Source organism: Barbatula barbatula (assembly GCF_947034865.1).
Source record: "Barbatula barbatula genome assembly, chromosome: 9".
In the NCBI taxonomy this organism is placed as follows: Eukaryota; Metazoa; Chordata; class Actinopteri; order Cypriniformes; family Nemacheilidae; genus Barbatula; species Barbatula barbatula.
The window spans coordinates 8,674,424-8,698,297 of NC_136772.1; the positions used below are offsets into that span (position 1 = coordinate 8,674,424).

Below are 23,874 nucleotides of genomic sequence, written 5' to 3' on the forward strand. Positions count from 1 at the left end.
GACACCAAAAAGGTTGTTGTAATTAAACAGGCATGCATTCTATTTCCCCCACACACACAAACAAACAAACACATGCACACATCCGGTGCCAGCTATGTATTCGATTTGTCAAGGACATTGACATTTGAAATTATTGCAATAACTAATAAGAATTTTTCAAGATCAAAAGATTCTTATGTCTGAATGTGTTGGCTAAAATAAAAAAGCAATTGAAGCTAACATAAAAGACTATGCTAACATGACACTAACCTTTTGAATCAAGCAATTTCACAGGGTTATGATTAATTGTTACAAGAACCATCATAACCATCATTATCGGTTTAGAAACAAATCCCTCTTCCCTCACACACTCAACGTTACCATTATCTTTTTTATATCTCGATTTATTTTTACTCCGATTTTTCGTCACAAGCACACTTGCAAAAATTAACTAGGCTAATCAAACTGGGTTACGGGGCTTTTTACTTGTGATGAGGTATTAAAGGGCCGTTTCGCACATTTCACAGCAATTTCCGTACTGTATTTTCAATGGGAAATTGAGAGCATTCAAGACAAAAGTTTTTCTACCGCATGTGCTGCTGGGTACAATTAAAACAGACATCTGAGCTGTCCAACACTTAAGGTGTAGTTTGAAAGAGTGTGACTGAAACACAGGCGAGTGTATTAAACATCTTTCAGGGGTTTTCTCTTACAATTCAACTACAACGATACCAGACCAAAGCGCGTCTATAAATACGCGTAAACCCATAAAATATGTGTGTGTGTTTATTTGAATGGGCGTGTTGTGCTTCTGTGAGGTAACTCCACTGTGGGTCATCCTCGGATAATGAAACTTCTTATTATGCTCATTAAATTGCATTGGTCTCTGAGGTCCACAACATAGTCAGGAATGAACTGTCAAGGGGGTCTATCTTTAAAATGATTCTGTGTCTTATATACAAAGAATCTTTCAGCTTCATCTATCGAGCCAGACTGCGGCGTATAAATACTACAAAATTCGTTTTCATAACTTAATAATATCTTAATATATCCCCGCTGGTAAAAACTACAAAACAAAAGTACAATTTTAATTGACTCAGTGGGCTTGTTTAATGTTTAATCTCCTTTGCTTAATATCCCTCACACACCCACAAAGAGTCAGGTCTCCCACCTAGCAGACCGTGTGCCATTATCGCATCACACACTTTTGCGGGATGAGATAATTTTCCCTGGCTAGAAATGTTCTCTTGACAGATCCAAGTGATCTTGACCTTCCTCTTGAACTCTAGGATCTGTGGCCCAGATGGCAGACTGCATGCATGAACAGCAGGCCGAGTTAAAGCGAAGCTCATATACCGGAGCTGTGCTGAGATTTATTGTCTCCTCAAAAACACGTACCTTGTATTGTCCTCTCAGCATCTGTTCTGCCACTGCTGCGGTCAGTCTCTATCTCCTGGGTCAACGAGTCTGGCAAAATGAAAAGATAATGACGATTAAACATCCATGACATCTGTGCTTAATTAGGAAAGTTTTTCTAACCTCGTCTTTCGTGATGGGCGGATTGCTCGGGTCAGGGCGAAGTTTCGACCGATCACCGGCTAAGCGAGGATACGAATACTGAACAGGGCGGTGTGTTTTTGCCACATAGCCCGAGCTTACAATGTGGCTAATTCAGTACTTTATATGCAACATTTTTATTACAACACCTTAAACCTTTTAAGGTCTATAAACGCTTCATGTGCTCAGTTTTTAGACAGCTGTGAGATGTATATGTTCATATTTCAAATTCATCAAAATCAATCAGCCTACGAAATTTTGACAGCGAACACTCAATCACTCAGACTAAACCAGATTTGGGTCGAATGTGTCAAGTTTTTCAGTAAGAGTGTCAACATGTGGATTTTAAACAACATTTTATGCTTGTGCTTGCTTTTTTATCATGCTAGGTTATTTCAATGATATTTGGACCTGTATATGGCTCTCTGGAATTCTTAATGCTGATCGGTCCATCTGCATTCTGTTGACAAATATTTTTTTACTACCAGTTTTTTTAAACATTTCATGACCAGTAATATAACTATCTGTTGAGCAGAAGGAAAATGTGCAGTCCGCCCGTCACTTCATTTACATGTTTACATTTGACCGGTGAGCAAACCTAATGCCCTGATGGCACACATACATCTGGGAGACATCTTTTTTATGTCTGCATTTACATCTGCAAGACATATTTTTGGATTGTTTACTCACCTGCAACACGTCTCTGAGATGTCATATAGACATCAAGAAGTTGTTTGTTAAATGTTTATGATTTAGAAAGTATGTAAAACTGCCTTATCTAAGACGTTTATGAGATGTTTTCCAGGTCTTTAGCAGACATCTTACAGACGTGCCTGTGCTATCTGATTTATGATACAAGACCAAATCAGCATCACTTATTTTTTGTGATGATAAATAGATACAGCAACTAATTTATTAAAGCACATTTGATCACATTCAATTTTGTATGTCTGTGTCATCAGAGGAGGTCTCACCGTTGAGTGATCGGAGACTTTCTGTCGGTGACGTTTGTTTCAGAGATTGCTCAGCTTGCTCTCGTCGCTTTGACTCATACTCTAACGCTTCTTGCAATTTCCTCTTCGCTTTCTTCTCTTTCTTCAGTCGCTTCTGAATGATTGCTGAACACAAAGAAAGTTAAAGTTGATGAACTATTGCCGCTTAAGCAGGTAAAACTGGTCATAAAATCTCATATGCAGAATTAAGGAGAAAAAGCCCATTTTTACTGTCAAGGAAAAAATATTCATAGGAAACTTGCAGCTTGAATTTTTTTTCTCATTCAATGAAAACGGACTGTGTCATTAGCAGAATAATTGAGCCAGCGATAACCTGGATTAACCTAGGTTAAAATGCTAATGAGATGGGGTTAAGGGAAACTTTCTCTAAAGAGGGAGAGAAGACACTCCGAATATTAAACAGAATAAAGCTGGAGGGCCAAAGCGCATTTCTAAGGATCCTTCTGTGAAACTAGCTTATTAAGATCAATTTGATTCATTATGTAGAATAAATACATATAATATGAGCATATTAAGTCACACTTAGTAATACGTTTGCGCTGCATATTCGAAATCATTTACTGATGTCAAAATATAGATTCATAATTATGTTCATGCAATAAAAAAAATACAATAGTGTGTGTAACTAGAGGCCATCTGTAATGCACACATCGCTTTTAATCTCAAAGAGAGTTGAAAATTATTAGCAAAACTATTATAAATCTGTAGTCCAATCATCACTTTCCCTTGAGAAATATTGTGACTCATTTAGCAACAGTTACCCTATAAATTACTTATTCATATTTTGTTTAACCACATTTACTTGAACGAAGGCTGTGTGGATCTTTCTTATGCACCCAGTGCATTTAGAAGTAGTCTGCGTGTGTAGTTACAGAAATATACTGTAATCCCACAAGTCCTTCTGCACACCTAATCAATATATGCTTGTGTATTGATCGTAATGTGAATATGACTCATTTTGCTAAATTTATGAGCCTGTCTCTATCATCTGGCACTATGACGGAGACGTGCGTGCTTTAGTTTGCCTATAATCAACAACCAAGATTGTAACTTTGATTTTGATATCGGTTTCATGTACTTTTACACTATTTGCACCTTGAAAAACAATGCTTTGAAGTTATTATTTTAACCAGATGGTCTTAAATGTGAGTTGTGCTTGTATGTGCACAATTTTCCGCCATCATGGGGGTTTGCCATAATTATTTAGGTATTTGTAGTCAAAACAGCTATGCAATATAATATACATAAGTATGTCTTCAGAGGTGTTTAAAGACCTTACAAAATAAAGCGTTATGCTTTATTACCTATACTTTTATTTCTATCTACGTACACAACGGGTCCCCTTACGTAGAATTTGTATAATGACAGTGTGAATATATTTATAAAGCGTAATATGACAAATTTTGACATAAATCTAAACTTAAGTTCATGTAGTTGCAGAAACACCCATTAACGAATATTCACACTGTCATTACACACCTTGACAATTTTTTTATTTATGATTATGTGATTTCATATAAAATTATGAAGCATCTATAGGTCTGGTCACAATGTTAAGACATGTAAAATAAGTTTACATTTAGGCATTTGGCAGACGCTTTTATCCAAAGCGACTTACATAGCATTATCCTATACATTTTACATAGGTATCTGCGATCCCCTGGGTATCGAACTCACAACCTGCTTGTGGAAAGCCTGAAGTTAATTGAATTACAATTTGCCATTATTTCAAATGGAATAGTTTAATATACAGTACATATAAATTTACAGCATCTTATATTATTTACTGATTTTATTTTTCAAGTATATGTGCCTGTCCCACACTTTTGAGTCCTTACCGCAACAATGAAAAAAGGCTTTTATTATGAAATTTAATCAAAGACAAACATTAGAACATCACCACATTGCTGACAGATTAGGCCACCTCACTACCTCACTCACAAGATCCCAAAATTATAAGGTACATATCATGTTTTATGTGTCAATATTCCTTGTGTGTCCTTACCATACAGTTTAGTAATTCTGATCTTTGAACTACATTTAAAAAATAAATGTATGTTACTGTTTAATTCCTGTATATTAAGATTGCTAGCTGCCAATTAGCCACAACATTAGCGATAATGTAATTTCCGCAACATGTCTTTGCCGCAGATTATAACCTTATTGACTCCATGCGATTTTGTTGACCTTTTTGTATGCATTACAGACTAATACAATTTACAGTGGTAGATTTTTTTTATTTAAAAAAAGTCAAAAGTGCCCGTAGTTGCAGAAAAACCCAAGTTCATATCTCCTTTGGCAAAGAAGCCAAAACTTGACAACATCTTAGTCCTGTGACAGCCTCCGTAGTGCTTCGAAAGGAAAGGGTGAGCGGTGGAGTGAGCCGTTGGTTGCAATTTGCAACCTTACCACTAGATGCCGCTAAATTTAAACCACCCGAGCTTTAATAGGTGTGTGTTTTATTAGGGCTCTTAGTTTATCTGCTTATCTAACATAACAGGGTATTCACAACTTACTGAAAAACTTGCAGTAAATCGACTTTTCTGATTTATTTCCAATAATACTGTAACTGGACAACAGACTGGAAATGCGATGAATTGTGTGCATGTGTTGGATTTACAGGTACGTGTGGTTGTTACACACCTCTGTTCTTTTGCTCAACAGCCAGTTGTTTCTCCAGGGTCTCTCTGAGCTCTCTCTCTCTAAACAGCTCCATCTTCAGCTCCGTTTTCTCCAGCTGCACTTGTTTCTCCTGTGCGCGAGCGTTATCAATCGCTACCTTCAGCAAACCCTGCGTCAGGAGACAAACATACTTTACAATCCACACGCACTACACCTCCTCATGACTCAGTTACCTGCGTGAATGAATTACTTTATTTTGAATAAATGGTTCTTCATAGTTTAGGTGATAAGATATCATGTAAGTGTTTTTGCATAGACACATTTTACAATTCACACAGAATATAAAAAAAAAACATTTAAAACCTACAAAGCAGACATCTATTCAAGCGATTGACAATGATGTGACATCAGAAGGCAAAGCCAAGAATGTATTCTGATTGGCTGAATAGCACCCAGAGCGAGAGTGATGTGCTTGCAATGATGCTTATTTTAACACTGTTATTGCCTCAATGTGTAAATTGATGAACAGCCACTAACAGCAGATTTCTGTCACTAAAGTGTGCACCACATTTCCACAAATGTAACGAGTCTACCCGACCCACAATCACACCAATTTCTCAGGTTTATTTGTGAAGTCTTGTACTATCTTAAATATAAAAACACACATACTGTAGCTCTAAACAGCTGCATTTCTCAAAACAACACTTAGTGAAATTCGCTGCGTGAACAGCACGGTGACCATTTCAAAACAATTATTCCCCGTACGCATGCAATTAAGCCAAATGCAATGGGCTATATCATACTAATTGTTCCTTCTTGTGACCCCAATTTAGACTAAGTTGCTTTATCTCAATTTTATGCTTGGGCTGGCTTTGTTGATTTGTGTGTGAATGTTCAATCAAAACATTACTCTGAAATCATGATTAAAGATGACTGAGTGAACTAAGTCCTGCTAATTAACAATGGGGCAGAAAGTATCACGATAGATCTGATGGTCATATCACGGGAGCAATGAGTAAACCTCTCACTCCCTATACTGTACCCACATCATTAGTCTCAGAGGTGCTGCTAATCAACTTCATTCATCTTTCTGACTGCTTCTTGCTTGCATGATAACCACATTGGTGATCAAAGGAATTATGCTGAAAATATACAGGACTGTGTATTTGTTTTAAGTAGGGTTGGGAATCGAAAATAATTTCCAATTTGGAATCGGAAGGCTAGGAATCGGATCGGAAACAAAAGGAATAGGAATCGGATGCTTGAGATTCAAATTCAAATTCCTTGTAACAAGCAATGCGGGACGAGAGCCGCGAGGGAACGGCCGAGGCCGGTGACGCGAGTGATGATGAGCGTCAGCTGCTCGTTGAACCGGTCTCCCATCTCTCATGGAGGAGCTCCAGGAGCATAAAAGTATGAGCGACAGGAGGGTACGACGAGAGAGGACCAGCCCAGGACTTTATGTTGTGTTTTTGTGTGGCAGGCAGTCGGCTGTGAGGTAACTGCCGGCAAATTAAGTTTGTTTTATTGTTTGTTTTTGTTATATTAAAAGTTGTTTTATGTTCACCGGGTCCTGCCTCCTTCTTTCCTTTATGGAACTCTTATCAATTCTTGTGTGCTTTTTCAGAAAAGTACACGCGTTGCATGATCTGCTGATATCTTAATAAAAGCCCTTATGAAAATGAATGATATTTTTCTATAGTAAGCATAGTTCAAAGGGGTCATATCACACGGCTAAAAATAATATTAGTGTATGTGTTAGATGTAATGGAATGTGTATACATGATTTAAGGATCAAAAGCTCATCACTCTGAAAAGCAAGGGGTGCAATGATTGGCCATTTAACCAGTGCGTAGTGATTGGTCGAAGTGATTGAAATGTAACGCCTCTTACCATATTTGGAACATCAGGTTCCAAAGCAATCGTACTGTCAGGTACGCCCACCTTGCGTATACATTTATAAAACTTACAAAACGTTGCTCAAAAAAACAATTCAATATGCAGGCAAAATAACCATACAGGTTGATTTCTAAATGTTTTATTTCAACTGTGGAATCGAAACTGGGAATCGATAAGAATCGAAATCGATAACCAGAATCAGAATTGAAATCGATAACATTCAAACGATTCCCAACCCTGGTTTTGAGGTAACATCACCGCCGGGAGAAGGAAGGGATGATCTTGAAATGTTTTATATGAAGTTTTTGCAACACTAACCAAAGGAACTTGCTATTACAATTAAAACATATTTACTTTTATATCCCTCATAAGATTTAATTTTCATATTTAAGCACTATACTCGATTTGTGCTTGATCTATGTGTTTGTGCAGTTTATTTTCTTACACAATATTGTCACAGTATTTCACAAATAGGAGTATAGTTTAAAATTGCCAGGATGGTGATAAATAAGTTGATGTACCGTCTCCTTACAATACGTGCATTCACTGGCTTTTATTGTGTTATGACACACAATGTGATAAAATCATGACATGTGTCAGGTGGCCAGTCCACAGAGTGCCAAAAAATGTTGCTATAACAACCAGCCGGTGGTCTGTTTAAATTGAAAAGGACAGATATCTGAACAGTATAATTTATTGAAATGATCATGATCCTCAAATAATTACTAATTTCCTGTAGAAACTAGTATTATATTAGTATTAAAGCTAAGAAGTCTGATTCATTTGACCAATTTAATTCATTTAAATGTCTCACTTTAAGTCTAGATATTTTTCGGATCAGTTTAAATGAAGTTAACTTGATTCATTAATTAGTAGTTTGATTCACTACCGGGATTGATTCCCTATCTGAATCAATGAAAAAGAACTGGATTACGACCTTTTCAAGCCCATTTGACTCTCTGCTGGTGTCTCTCACCTGAATGTTAGTCAGGAGGGTCTCTATCGATGACAGTCCATCAGGAAAGAGGAAAGGTGACGGAAACCCTGGAGGTAAAGCCTGACCCGCCAGCGACAACCTCTCATAGCTGTCTCTCGCCGTCGGTGTGCACATTGGGGTTTCTTCTGGCGGCAAACAGAGAAAAACACACATCAGCACAACAGATGAGGCACTCCATGTAACGTGGCGGTGTAAAATAAATCATTATTTCCCTGAATTGGTGTTTATACACACAGATTGTTTGTGAGATGTAAAATTAACATCTATACAAGCATGCCCAATCAAGCACATATGATTGATAGCCCATTCTGTCAGTGTCGCAGTGCACTCTGTTATTGATGCTTCTGTATTTATAGCCACTATAACGCTTGAGAGATTTTACATTGAGAAGGAATGAGGCAACTCTTTAAAAAATACGCATTTCTGGCGGTTTCCGTCATTTACAGAAAGTAAATTTCAGTGAATTGTCAAGGGCACAGATACGTTGAAAGATCAGACCCACCTGTTCCATATGGCACAAAAACTCCAATAGGAAAAAGGCACGCTCAAGCATATGCATTTGGCAAACTGAGATTATCAAGGGCCCGTGCTCCTCAACAAAGGCCATATGGCACAAGGTGGTGAACCCTCATTGACCATGTTTCAACACTACCACTGCCCCCCTTCAGCAGACTGGCAACGTCAATGCCAAATGGATTAAACCCCTTAAAGGAATCGGTGCATGAAAAAATCAATATACTGTAACTGGAAGAGAATCAGGGGGAACTTGGTGACACAAAAGAGAGGAGTAAAATAAATATCATTTATTCTCTCGCTCTCTGCCGATGGATGACACATAAGTGTGCAGGTGTTAAATGTCACAGGTGGAGCTGCTGTTAAAACCCACTGGAAATAAAAGAAAAAGTATTTTATGTCTTGCCAGACAAATAAAAACAGAGGCTGGCACATTAAAGAGTATATATTTTATCACCTAGTCCGTCGGGACTTCTTGAATGTCATAAGAAGAGAAAACGGCGGATGATCACAGCTTCACTGTGTAGTGTGTCTTTAAAAACAGCTTTCCAAGATTAATCGCCGTGTCAACTTGTTAAACATTATGCGGGTAAATGAAAGCAATCTAAAGTGTCTTGTATTAAAACAAACATAACACATTCTTTCACTTGCAGAAACTGCAAGTGAAATTCAATCTTTTTCATAACACAATGAACGGTTGTATTACATTCAGCATAGCGTTAACATGTTTTGCATTTAGCAGATGCCTTTATCAAAAGCAACTGAAAGTACATTCAACGTACATTTTTACAAGTTAAAATCAGTATTTGATTTATGTGAATAAAGGTTTTTTAGGTTTACAGAGCTGCTTTTTCATCAAGTAAAACATGATTCCATAGGTGTGATCTGTTTATTTAATGTATTATGTCAATGTTTTTATGTTCATGTCTATTTGAACATGGGGAAATATTTATGGACACAATTTGGATAAAAAAATATGATTTTGAATTTGAATGGTGTATGCTAAACTCAAAGTATAATTTATCACTAAATTCACATTTATTAGTTTCCTATACATGATAATTTCCATGATAGTGATGGCTGGATCTAAATCAGAGATCTTTAACCCCTAGGTTAGACCATCTAGCCACTATCCAAACATATTTTTATTGTAGGATTGTTTGACAAATAATATAATTTAAGTGTGGACTTTGAGCAGACGCCCTGAAGGGCTGAAATGTAGAAAAGTAGTCTCACAGCCGCTACACAGACGTACTTCCTGTGCACAACTGCCAGCGCCTGTCAGTACCCTGATGACATCATCTGCCATTCATCAGTTCCGTAAGGGCAGACCTCTGCCATCTGGTGCACGGACCATCATAACTCTACATCTACCTCCACACACACTACACACACACACACACACACACACACACACAGGCCATCAAAACTCCACATTTATCTTCACAGTCACAGCCATATACAGGCTATCATAGGTCTGCATCCATCACTGCACACACATACTGGCCTCATAACCACCTGAATCTACACACACACACATAAACAAACATATACACACAGACTATCATAACTCACTGTAAACCACACAGCCCTGCGCTGACACTATCTTTACGCTGTCATAGCAAGCTGCCAATCACAATGGGAGACCGTCTCAGAAAACATTCTGCCAGCCACAAAACGATATGACACACAAGCCACGCCACCAACAAACACAACAGGATAATTCAGACTGTCTGAAAGAGACAAACCAACCTACAAACAAGAATATTTTGATACCATTTCATCTTTACATAAACCACAGTAAAAAATATATTAAATTATTGATTAGGGAGTTTTCATGAGTATTTAATGGATCATTTTTGTATTAGTAAGCACATTTACAGTATGTGGTGCACAACTCATGGTTGTTAGATTATTTGAAGGTGAATGTATCTTTTATCTTGTCTTCTGGTACAGATACTAAAAACAAGATACTGTACATTTCTTTGAGAAGCAAAATGACTCAAGTGTTGTATTCAGAAATAATTAAAAAGTAATAAACAAAGATAAATAATGGGTAAGAAAACAACTTGAATTAAGTAATTAATCACGAGAAAAATTTAATATTTTAATAAAAGAATATTTTTTTACCCGACTGGCAGGTATTTTTTCTTGTTTTAAACATAAATCATCATTGATAGAAACTTAATTTTTCAAGTTTTTAGCTTCTTAAGTAAATGTATTTGTACGAGAAAATAAGACAAAACAAAAAGAAAAATAAGTTGCTTTTGCTGTTTCATGGTGGTTGTTTATTGGTCAAAAAAGCCAACCCCCAAATCTCGGATATTCTGATCCTTTTAAGATTTAGCACAGGTTTCTCCAGCTAAATCTACAGAATCATAGTGCATCATTTCTTAAAAAATGTGAGTTACCATCCATAACAGAAGGACCAATGATGAGTAATCAGTTAAATGTCTTAGTTTGATTCAAGTACATACCACTTTAATCACAAGACATAATACATGAATATATTCATAACAACTGTATGTACAGCTTGGTTAAAAAGTCATAAAGTTCCACATTCTGCATTTCAGTTTTGAGTACCAAAGCTCAGATTCAGCTTCTCATACAGAATTAATATGTGTTTATACGACTCCCTAAATCATGCACAAACACTGGCTGACTTGAGGAGCCCCTCTTCTGCTATCCATATTCACTAATGCCAGCCAAGCCTTGGTAACAGCTGGTCCTACATTAATTAGTTTAAAGTATTTATTTCAACCATCTCCGCAGCAGATTGCGGCAAAACATAAGAGATTATTCCGAGCATCTGCAAATGCCCTGGAAACATTCAGCCAACCAACAGTTGAATACCAGGCGCCGCTATTAGGATTTTATGATTCAGAATTCTTGGACGCAGTAAAGGCCAGGAATCCGTGGAGGGTCTCCTTCATTTTCTCCCCGATTTCCCCAGCACTTTACTCCAGTTCATTACTGACAATTGGCGGCCTTCTAATGGATCTGAATGTGCTCTTAATAAAACTTCTAAGATAACAGATTTAACAAGACACTTTTTACTGATTTGTTTTAATATGATCATCTGAGCAAGTGCAGTAATTACATTACACAATACACTGGAATTAGAGATGTTTCTTTTCTCTTTCATTGCCAATTCAATGCGTGCAAAAACGTGCAGAAAAGCCTGTACTTGGTTTGCAGCCATTGTAGTCCTGGATTTAGTGTTGGCATTAATAATACATCATTGCTGAAACCAACTTCTGCTTTGGACTCAGCAGGACCTCGCCGCAAATACAATACTGGATCACAGAGTGGTTCATATTGCTTTGTTACTAGGAAACAATATGTCATGCATTAGAAAGCAAACAGCACATTTCATCTCAAATGACCAATTCGGCGCTCAAATAACGTTTCCATGGGCTGAATTTTGCTATTGTAAATCACAGCCATATCAACAAACAGGAATCAAACATTTTCTGACTGTTTTTTTTCTTTGTTTGTTTCTTTCGCCATTATCTATTTACAGACAGTACATAAGAAACGTTAGGGTGTTTTGTGGATATTCCTAATGAGAATTTACACAAGTGATAGAATGAGTACAAACAGCTAAAATTAGTCATTGGTCAGTGAGGGATTGAGAGTTATTTTACCTAAATTTCATGACATGTTTATATTATCACATTAATCCTGTAATTTTACAAACATTGTAATCTTGATATTTTATATAGTATATTAAAATATACTATATGATGGCAATATCAAAATGGACTGCAAATAGAAATGACCCTTTAGTACTGTTTGTGGTCATTCTCTTATTCACTCCTTGTTTTAAACACTCCATTTTGGCTTTAGCTGTTTATTTATTGCCATTGGTCTAAAACCATTGACTTGGACTTAATTACAGTGCCAGACGCCAGTGAGATGAAGAGACGAAAGGAGAGAGCTGTGTTTTCCAGGTGATATTTCACCACCGGGGCTTGCAGAAGCAGCGGCAGCTGTGACAGGTCCGTTTGCGGCTTTCTGCCTCCAAAAAAATCTTTATGAAATTCTTTCAGGTCAGCCGTGTCACAAATAACATTTCATGCGCAACTGTTTCGCAGGATAATAGGAGCCACAAATAAAAACGGGACGCTGTAAATACTACGCAATTGGAATGAAATGCCATAATTTAAAATGACGCGCACACTCGATGCGCACAAACACAATGCGTAAACACACACGCATACACCCCCCTCCCCTCTCTTGGCAGCAGTGGGAGTCCTTGACAGTGTGGTAGCAATGATAAATCACCTTTCTAGTTAATTCTCTCAGTCCTTATGTGTTGTGCTGCTAAAACAGGGGCTTAGAAATCGACTTGACAAACTATGAATGTAAAAAAATATCACTTGGAGGGATCTGGGCTTATCTCCAATTTACATGTTATTAGATTTGTATTGCGAGCAGCGTGTGGACAAGGCTGCGCCGAGGAAAGGGGAGAGCGAAAGAGATGTCGGCGATAAGAGAAGATAAAATGTCTCAAACCCATCTCGAAACCCTTTGATATCTTTGATGGAAAGTCACGACAAGGAGAGCGCAAAGCCCTCGACTGATTTTTAATATGATAGACAAGACACTCTGCGATGAATGGAGCGCAAACCTTGGGAAATTTAGCAACATTTCTGCAATAAATAGCTTTAATTGACCTTGGGAGTTGAAAATCTGCCATATGTTGCAAGTTGCAGTGTTTGAATTGAGGTCCCAACGGACCTTTCAGCTGATTTTTCCAATGAAGGCACTGAGCCGGAGGAGAGAGAGAGAGAGAGAGAGAGAGAGAGAGAGAGAGAAAGCATCGCAGCATTTGGCTAGCCAGTCACTGTGATATATTGACAGGTGAAGCCTGTGTCCTTGCAAACCTGTGTTCCTCGCAGCAGGAGAATTGAATGTTTAAAACCTGGAGGATGTCAGTTCACTCTCTGCAAAGGCAGCCTCTGCCTACAGCAGACAATTACATTTTATTTGACCTGCCAATGGGGCTGAGGAAGTTGCCTCCTTCCGGAGGAGTGGTTATGACCTTTCAGTCTCATAAATGGAGACAACACTGCATTACACAGAGGCTAATCTTTAAAACGGCATCATCTCCTCTGTCTTCTGCATTACATTAAGTATTTCAACAGCAAACGTTTTTTACAGTATTGACTTCAAGCTTTTATAGCTTGCATTTAAAGGGCCAGTGTCCGACCACCATCAAATTTCAAACAAATTGGAATCCTAAAGGGATAGTTCACGCAAAAATGTAAATGATATAATAATTTACTCACTCTCTAGTCATCTAATGACTTTCTTCCTTCTGCAGAACACAAAAAAGATATTTCGGAAAATGCTGGTAACCGAACATCCGGCGCTAACCATTGACTTGCATTGATTTTGTGACTATGCAGTAGAAGTTAATGGGTGCCGGCGTTATTCGGTTACCAACATTCTTCAAAATATAGTTTTTTGTGTTCTGCAGAAGAAACAAAGTCATACAGGTTTAAAATGAGAAGAGGGTGAGTAAATTATGATTTTTTTTGGGTGAACTTTCCCTTTCAAAATGCAAAATCACTAAGATAAGGGTAAAAGTGAATTGCCTTGAAATGTATAATGTTGAACAAAACCAATAACAGAGAGCACACCTAAAGCTGAAATTACCTACAAAACAAAGTTTGAATGGAGTCTGTAAGCTGTCCAGGCTGAAGTAATTGCAGAAATGTAATACTTAGGGTCAGGGCTTTGAAACAAACACATCATCAGAATGCTTGAGGAATATCAAAACAGTGTTGCCTTACACAACTAAGCAGAAAAAAAAGTAATGAAAGAACGAAATGGAAAGTAATTTTACCTTTACAAAAAAAAGTACCCTACACATAAAGACCACAGTGAGAAATGTGTGCTGTGATCCGTATTGGGCCTGAATGTGCATATGTTGTACATATGGGCAAGGTGAACACAGACACTACGGCATTCATGTTATGAGAATACGGCAATATCTACCACAGAGCCACAAACCGGCTCACAACAACTCCGCTTTGCTCTTTTCTGCTCTTTAATTCAGAGATGAAAATTAGCCATTACCAAATTCCTGCTGAGAGCTAAAGTCAAGTGCTGGAGTCAGTCGGCCCTGGATTAACAGGTAAGATTTGGCTTGGAAAGCCTTATCTTTAAGAAATGCACGGTGCTGCTCTCTCTCTCTCTCTCTCTCTCTTTCTCTCTCTCGCTCTCCACTAATGTTCCCTACACTTAGAGATTAAATCGCTTGCTGCACAAACCCATTTGAGAGCACAGGGAAGGTGAGGGGGGATAATCAGCACAGGCACTGGGCCGTGTTTCCTAAACGCGCTCCCAAACATTACTGTGCACGGGCATAAAATTAGCGTCAGGACCTTAAAACGCTGACATTTCGCATGACTTTTGGGAAAGTGACACCATCATATTTTCTTGTAGGATATCATTAAATTTCAACTGCCCTGTGGCAGAGACTTTCCATTAATAACCAATTCTGTGTGTCACTCCGCGGCCCTCTTCTGAAATAATGAGTCCTTTGGTTTGGCTTAATAAATTGAAACATATTCTCAAGGCCATGCTGAAGACAGCCGCACAGATGGGTTAGGGAAGGGGAGGAAATCTTCATAAATCCTTAACTGTCGCACGCGGTCAGGGATGAAAACAAAAGCAGCCTTTATGGTGCGCAGTTTGCCGCAGCCGAGAAAGGGACTTGTGCAGTTCTTTGCTATGACTGCAAAGGTCCGTTGCAGGACTAGTATTTGTATTAGCACCTATTGTATTAGCACCTATTGTATTATTGCTCCTGTATGACATATCGCTTCATTGCTGACTGAACTCTCTGTAAGTCGCATTGGATACAAGCGTCTGCTAAATGACTAAATGTAAATGTAAATTTGTGTTGTAAATCACAGATATGAAGGTCTCTCAACATAAGATATAGAATAAGAATATAAGATATGGGCATTTATGGGTAGTTGACAAATATACAGTAAAAGGTTTGACAGCAAAAACTAACAATGAATGTAAAATATTAACATAAATCTCTTTATAGTATAAATATCAGATTAAATAATATATTATAAACAGTCTTCAAAATGTTTGCTATATCACACCATAGGACACATGTACAGTGAACCACCCCTATAACACAAATGATGAAACTTATATTTTGTATGTCAGTAAAATATTTACATAATACTGCTATATACTGATAATATGAACCAATCAGAGATATTGTATGTTGCAAACCTAATGACATTACAATTTGTGCTTTATTATATGGTCATGTACAATTTTGTCATGAATATCTTGTTTTCTGATGTCGGGCCATACAGCAGAGATTAGACCGAGCACGTGCAAGTCCCAGAAGAAGAAGATATCTCGTCTTTTTATACGGCCCGTGTCATATTTATTGCATAAAGGTCAGAGTGTTCATTTGTTCAAAGTCAGCGTTTTTCCGCGCTCCTCAATGTAATAAATGCAGAAGGGATGTCATTATCGGACCGCTGAGGATTAAAGGCTTGACTGCCTGTGATGACTGCATAAAAAAGCCCCTCCAATACTTTTGTTTCCTCAAGTAAGTGTCCTACAGGAAAACCGCAGTCGCTACACAATGACAACCATCGTTGTCGTAAACAGACCCTCCTCGATGGAGTGCTGGCGAGAGTGCGTTGTATAACCTGATAAATAAAGGTAATGAAAGATGAGTAACTAACGCCCTCAAACGGCTTTGATATAATTGATCTTTAAAAAGCAAGCGTATGCAAGATTTGTATGTAGTGGAGGGCTTTGTTTTACGATATGTGTGGGAGGTGAAGATCATTAGCATCTGAAACTCAAACATGTTGTACTATATAGTCTAAAAACATTTTTGAGGGATTTGTATGAGCACGCAAGAATAATCAAATCAAAGGACTAAACACAATCTTTGATCACTAACTGGCGCACACCTGAAAGATTTCGACAATCCTGAACCTCCTGTGCAGTCTAATGCTAGAAATCTGGTCAGTTTTTGCACAAACATGACGGTTTATATCTTTTTGGCAATTGGAATTGTCTTCACTTCATAATTGGTTGAACTCATTACTCACATGCTTGCTTCTTTGGAGAATGCAAGGATTGTCATTCTACAAGAAAAAAAATGCCTTTCCATATTTTGCACACAATGACATTAGAAATTCAAACATGAAGTAAAAACCCTACATAATCAAAACACTTTGATAGAACAAGCACTTGAACACTGAGAAACGGCAGATAGTCTGATCACAGTGGAGTGCGTTCCGTCGAAGACGGCACATATTAATGTGATTCGTAGCAATCCTACAGGGAATGAGGATGTTTGGGCGACAATCAACTCTGGCACTAATCCAAGGCTCTATGTACTGAGCCGCTTTGGAGACTAAAGAAGAAAGACAAAAGAGAAATGTAAATGTAAACTTTTTAAAAAGCAAGCTTAGGAGCCCCCAGTCTGACGCCATGCGCGGTGGAAATAGGATGCAAATCCATTTGCCGCTGGTTCATAGCTATAAAAATACTTAGGATTTTTAAAAGCGGACGACGTGTTAAACATGTGGAAATCTGTTTTGATAACATTATTCATAACACTGGCTTCGCGCAGCTTGAATTAATAACACTCCATTTACAGCTGGCATGGTATTTCCAGGTAAAGAGATTAATTTTTAAACACCTAATTGACAGGCCGGGGTTACGCGGGATAAGCAACAGCGTCTCCGGGCCTGTGGCTGCAAAGTCAAGGTGACTGGAACACTCAGATGAGCTTTCAAACACACGACTAGTGCTGAGAGAGAATGAAAATGAAGCCTTCCTGCAGTTTTTCTCCACCCCTAGTTTCTTTTTTTTAGGAAAAAAAATTCGCAGTGAAAGGATATAAATGCGCTAAGTATTCGGCGCTAATTACGAAAGAGTCAAAATTTCCAATTTGACACACTATGCCCTAAAGTCAGCTAGCACTCGGCAGCTCGATAAGAGCACCATTATGGTACGAGCGTTCTAATACGACATTAATAAATCACTGTAATGCCCAGACTCAAGTGGCTTAATACCTTTATAAAATAGCAGAAACAGCACTGTGGTAAGACATATTCAATTATCAAAATAAACAGTCATTCCAGCAACATAGGTACAAGGTAAAGTTTACAAAAAATTCAATTCTTTCATTATTTACTTGTTTCATTGGAAACTTAAACTCTGCAGATCACAAAAAGATGATATTTAAAAAAAATTGTAACCAAAGAACAATGGACCCCAATAGCTTCCATTGCATGGTAAACTTTGAAGTACAATTTTAGAATTGTTATGTCTAAAAAATAAAAGTTTCAAGTCATAAATAATCTTTTTACGAAACAAAACAGCACATAGGTGAGAGGCTTTGAGGTGTTTAATTGTTATGTCTAGGAGGCAGGAGAGAGGTGAAGAAACACAAACCCAGGGTCAGCCTCGCCTTATTACAACAGTTGTTCTTAAGGTTTGTTTTGCATTTTGAATCACAAATAAGCAACAGCAGAAACGGCATTGCTAATTGTTACATTTCCTCTGTCCAAGGGCAAGCGGGTAAATTTGTTCACAGCAGTGCGCATACCATTAAGGGCAGATGCTTGAATATGTAACCAGAATTCACAAGGAGACCGTCCATGTTGCATATGGAACCAAGTTCATACTAATTGCCCTTCTACTACAAAACAAAAAGTCTTACAGAAACTAATTTGCAAATGAGAGATGAGGGAATGTTAGAACTACTTGTGCAGAGTTTAGAAGCTCCATCAAACAAAAAAGTCCTAACCCTCTAGGCCAAAAGCCGCATCTTTCCTTTTTATCAGAGCAGGTGTCTTTGCAGCACATTTCTTCCTTTGAAATGAAGGGTAACATAAAACGGCCCTGGCGTGTTGTGATGGACAAGGAGATTTCACCTTCTCCAGCGAATGATAATACATTATTAAATTTACCTCTCTGCTTGCAAGATACTCTTAGCTGACCACAGCATATTTATCTCTCTATCTAAGCCTTACATCTTGGCAGGAGAAAGCATTCTGTCACTTTTAAGGCATTTCAAAGATTAGAAAGAACTCCTTCCTTTTCAACATTCCTAAAAGCAGTCTTTCTCGGGGAATGTGATTAGCAGTACATGGTATCACGTAATGGAACATTCATGAGGGAGAACAAATATCCAAATGAAGCGCCGTGTCCTGGAGGGACGGCCCACGTTTGCATCATCAGCACTATTTGTTTCGCTGCTCGCGAACTTGATTGATCCTCTATTGAATGTTTTTTTTTGCACCTCTTCATTTCGACAGAACATACTGACAAGTTGTTTGATCATACACTATGATTGTCTGCCAAGTCACATTTTAGATCCCCATGGCTAATGATCCAGCCTTTTGTCTTAGGAAAAGTCGGCCGAGTCAGCACAAGCCTCAGTCCGTTTCACTTTTGAAGCCAGAACCGCAAGGACACTTGAAAAAGACGATCGAAAACATGCTTGGAAAGCAAGTATGTCTGATGAAAGGAGGGTACGTGGGTTTACAGCGATCAGGCATGGAGTTAAAGAACTGGAAGTCTGTTGCTACAAGGCAACATGTTGGCTAAGCAAAAACCCATGTGGCTATACTTTTTTGTATTCGTTTTCTAAATGTTGAACTCTCTTGTCAGCGTTTGCTAACTGGGTTCTCTCCAACATTCTAATGATCTCATTAATGTATTTATGAGTAGAGGTCAATGTTGGAGCTTCAAGCTACGCTCATCACAAAATGATCATTATTTTTTGTAACATTAGGGATGAAGAAACAGTACTTCTTTTCTATTTTGTTATTTGTTTACAAATTTACAAATACAACATCTTCCTTTCCCATAATTACGTCTTTGATCACATTACAGCACAAATCAAACATCAAATCATTTATTCAGCTCAAAAGAATCATATGATTCATACGATTTCCTGCACCATGCTAAGTGAAATTAGGCAGATTATTTCTCAAGCGTTATGTTCAAAATGAAATAAAGCCTCTGTCCTTTGGGTTTGTCAAGACAATTACATCAGCAAAGCAATCTAATGAGTTTCTGCAAGAACAATATCTAATTCTGCCAGATGCAAAAATACATCACAGCAGATTTCCACACTCCCTATACATCTATTAAATTTAATGCGAGGAAACTTGACAAATCCAAGATCTGACGATTGTAGTCAACCTGCAATACATCAATCCAATGTAACACTCAATCAGGAGTTCTCAGGACTATCCCCAAAAGGATGAATGTGTGGGTTTTTTTGTACACCACACACACCATTTTTTAAGATTCACTTTGATTGGAGTTATAAAAGAGATGAACTTTAATTCCATGTCTTTTGATGTTCTTGAGGATGAGGTATTTTATGATGAAATCATATAATGGCTAACACATGCTATGGCATTCACTGACCAGCTGGCAAATTATCGGAATGATACTACGGCTGCCATGCCCCATTATTCATACGACTGCATCTCTGCGCTGTCTGTTTGGTCAAATCAGATCTGATTATTCTGTGCACATTTAATGCTGAATTCGGGGGGGGGGGGGGGTTGCGTACATCAATCACCCTCTTACCCGAAGTCATGATGTAATGTCAATAAAAGAACTGGTGATGCTGCGGTGTTGCTTCAATGTCACACAATAAGCTTGTGATGAGGATATGGTCATTTACGTATTTGAATACAGTGGTAATGACGATGGGGCGAAAGGGTAATAATCGTATATATACAGTACTTGTCATCTGGTGATCACATACCAGGATTAGTTGCAGTCCATAGAATTTGTAGAAAGAGAGATGAGATTGCTTTATTTTTTCCAGCGGTTATACGATAGTCTGAATCATAAACAAGTGTAAAATTGAACCAAATTAACCGCTTTTACTCAAATTATTTTGTGCATTCCTAAATACATGCCATGGGATACCAACAGTGTGTTGCCACTTGCCAATGTCATCAAATCTGACTCATCTGTGATGATCAATAATGTAGGAATAATTTATGTGAAAGCGGCTCTCATTTGGTAAAATAAACCTCTGCCATTCATTTGGGCAACAGAAACTGTTTGCAGTTATTATCCCATAAATTACTCATCTAGTGTTGTTATTGTGGAGCGCTTAGCTACAGCTCCCGCCCATATGTGGATATATTCACAAGCGGCTCCCCCAAGGAGAGGAACCATGTTAAATGTTTGATGTCCAAAATGAGTTTACTGCCAAAGGCTTTAGAGCCTTTCAAATTTCCTTGTTTGTCAACTACCTGCTGTTTCACGAGTCTGAGGCTTGTCAAAAACAATTCTGACAGATTCCCTTTGTGAAGCAATTCAATTAGTCCAAACTTTATAATAAATGTGAGCTAGCGCTTTTCTTTGTAGCTTCTCTTCAGAGCGAGGTAGCACTAAATCTGTAGATACTTCGATAACCTGGTGGAGAAAGCTTTGTTATCGTTACAAAACCCCGAAGTTAAAGTGATATTATGAAACCCTGAGGGAAAATGTATGTCCCACGCTCGCGCCGCTATTGGTCTGCTTGGATACAGTTGACGTCAACTCCTCCATCGAGTTTTTCGCGACGTAGAGCGCAGGGTGGCATTAATTTAATGCTCTGCCGCGACCATAAAGATCAAACAAGTGTAGAAATATCATTAAAGCTTTGGAATGTAATCTCATTTGTCTAAACAAACTGATCCAATGAACAAGCCTAATTAAAAAGGCTGCCATAAACAAAAGCAGGCCAAGCCAGACGAGCCCCTCCTCTTTAACAATGGGCCACATTTATTTTATTAATCTAATGCATCATGTATCATATCATTACAGTTCAATATATCTATCATTAATTTTATTCCCTTCACTAAAGGCTTTTATTGGGATTACTTTGGTTATTAGTTGGTCTAATGTATTGGTTACCTCCAGATCCGATGCTGCGATCTCTCTCATCTCGCGGCATAAACCTGCACGTGTTATTCAAATTGCCTCATTTATTATGATAGCTTCCTCATGTAAATTGTGCTGACTGCTCGCCCTTGCACAGTCCTCATTAGACTAATGAAAACCTTCAAACGAAAAAACTAAACAACCTGCCAAATAAAGGTCTGAGGTTATTATGAAAATTACAACTCTGGGAGCCGAGAGAAGCTCTGTTCATTAATTCATGCTCAGCAAATTGGTAACTAATTTAGTTGCACTCCTCTGCATTAATGGATTATTTTATAAAAATGTTTTCCACAGCCTGAGACCTTTGCTGCACACTTTAGAGAGCTTTGGATTCTAATCAAGAGGAGTAACATATTAAGCATGCCAGGCGTCTGAGCGATAATGCAGCGGTGACGCAAATAGACGGTGTAGATTTTTACTCGGTCGGAGAGAATCAGGACCAATCTAACTCAATTGATATATAAAGAGGCTGGAAGAACCGCTTCACTCTGGGGGATCCAGACAGTGCCTATATGTCTCTATTGGGCAATGACAGGAATAATGTTTCGCAGAACGACGTTGCTGTGATAGTGTTATAAAAAAAATGCTGAGATGTCAGATGCATCAATCGGTAACAAAACAAAAAGTGGAATCGGAATTAAAAAAACAAATCCACCCCACATGCCAATTCACAAACTCATCCCCTTAAGACTCATGCAAACACCTCTCCTCCGCCTCCCCCGCCCATAACACCTAAGGTCTGACCTGTAAATTCATATAATCATGCTAATTACTTTGATTCACAGGATGCTCTATCTATGGGACAGACCTACACAGTGCCTTCTCTCTGGGCAGATCCAGCAGGGAATGTGCAGCCCTGTGATTTCCACCGTGGTTTTAATGTCATTATCACCCTCTCCAACACTTCCCCAGCCCTGAATTCTGCCTGGAGAGAAGTCTCAAATCCTTGTTTTTTTTGTTTAAACAAATTATGCGAAAGGACCAAAGCAAATGACAAGAATTACACAAGTCAAATGAGCTTTTTCCAACTTTACATTAGTGTTATTGTTTGGATGTTGGAAATAAAGCAACTAAGAATCAAAATAAATGTTAAAGTTGGAATATACTGTACAATATGTATTTATATAGCATATAAAAATATACCACACAATGATTGCCATTTCTATGTCCCCGGCAATAAATCCAAGCCATTTCAAAGAATCCCTTTAAAAAAACCTGGTATCAGTGATCATGTGACCATTTGTTGCTTTTTAATAGATATGATCAATAATGTAGGATATTTTAATATTGTTATAAATATTTTAAGTATCATGGAAGCTAATTTATAATCTGACTTCTGTTTAATCAGATCAAATTATAAACTCATTTACTAAACTCTGACCTTTCTCCAGATGCATTCTTTTGGCCTCGAGGACAATGTCGTGAGTTGCCACGTCGCCCTCCTTAGGTCCGGGTAAAATGCTGGGAGACAGGCCCAGTAGTGCCTGATTCATCGACAGTCCGTTCTGGTGCACAGCTTTGGAGTGAACAGAGAACATTCAACACATTATTCATACATCCACAGACTCTCAGTCGAAACGTAAAACACCTCCAGTGATAAATAATGATTCTGGTTTCTTTGAAAAGCGTCTTTTCTCGTCCAGCGGCCAGAGAAGGTGAGTATGTCCTTGGCTTTCAACTGTTTGTGACTTGTGGTGTACCTCATCTCCAAATCAATGTGCCAGTCAATGAAAATCACATTTGCCACTTTTCTTGGCACATGCAATTCTCGCTGCAGTTCTCTATTATATGTGAGATGAGGCAACAGAATTTGCAAGCAGCAGATACTACTCTCTGGCAAATGAAAATAATAAAATGCTTTCTTTACAGATCAGTTATTTGTAAATAACTTATAACTATAGTGGAGTCTAAAAGTAAAAAACATTGGTACAATGATGGTATAGTATATAGGTCTTTCTGATTTATAACATTTGTTTGTTGAAAATTTCAACAACAAAAAAACCAGAAACTCTGGGCTATGGGGGGGTTTTTCACTGGGCCACTCAAAAATGGCCATCTGTCAATTAACAATGTAAACATGAAATACTTTTTATTTCTATTCTAATCTAATAAATAATCAATTAATCACAATTTTATTTCAATTTAATCACAGAAATTATGGAAAATTATGCATGTAATGAACTGTAATGATTATATTACTATATATATTACTTACCCATAGTCAGGGCCGTAGCTAGAGAATTCTGGGCCCCCTGATAAAAAATTGATGTGGGCCCCCACCGCCTTCCAACTAATAGAGGGACATTTTATATCAAGTTTTATATC

At 38.0% G+C, this 23,874-nt stretch overlaps 1 protein-coding gene across 6 annotated transcripts in view; it reads right to left on the reverse strand.

Moving 5' to 3' along the window:
* The window catches only part of dachd (dachshund d), a 99,674-nt gene that overhangs the window by 4,821 nt on the left and 70,979 nt on the right, over positions 1-23,874 (reverse strand). For 2 of the 6 annotated variants that reach the window (XM_079463494.1, XM_079463496.1), the window contains exons 6-11: positions 23,765-23,839; positions 22,931-23,065; positions 8,047-8,192; positions 5,193-5,340; positions 2,511-2,654; positions 1,378-1,446 (exon numbers count right to left, since the gene is read on the reverse strand). In XM_079463494.1, coding sequence (XP_079319620.1) covers positions 1,378-1,446; positions 2,511-2,654; positions 5,193-5,340; positions 8,047-8,192; positions 22,931-23,065; positions 23,765-23,839 — 717 coding nt within the window. The remainder of the gene's footprint in view (positions 1-1,377; positions 1,447-2,510; positions 2,655-5,192; positions 5,341-8,046; positions 8,193-22,930; positions 23,066-23,764; positions 23,840-23,874) is intronic. The other 4 variants (XM_079463495.1, XM_079463497.1, XM_079463498.1 and 1 more) reach the window with 2 other exon arrangements.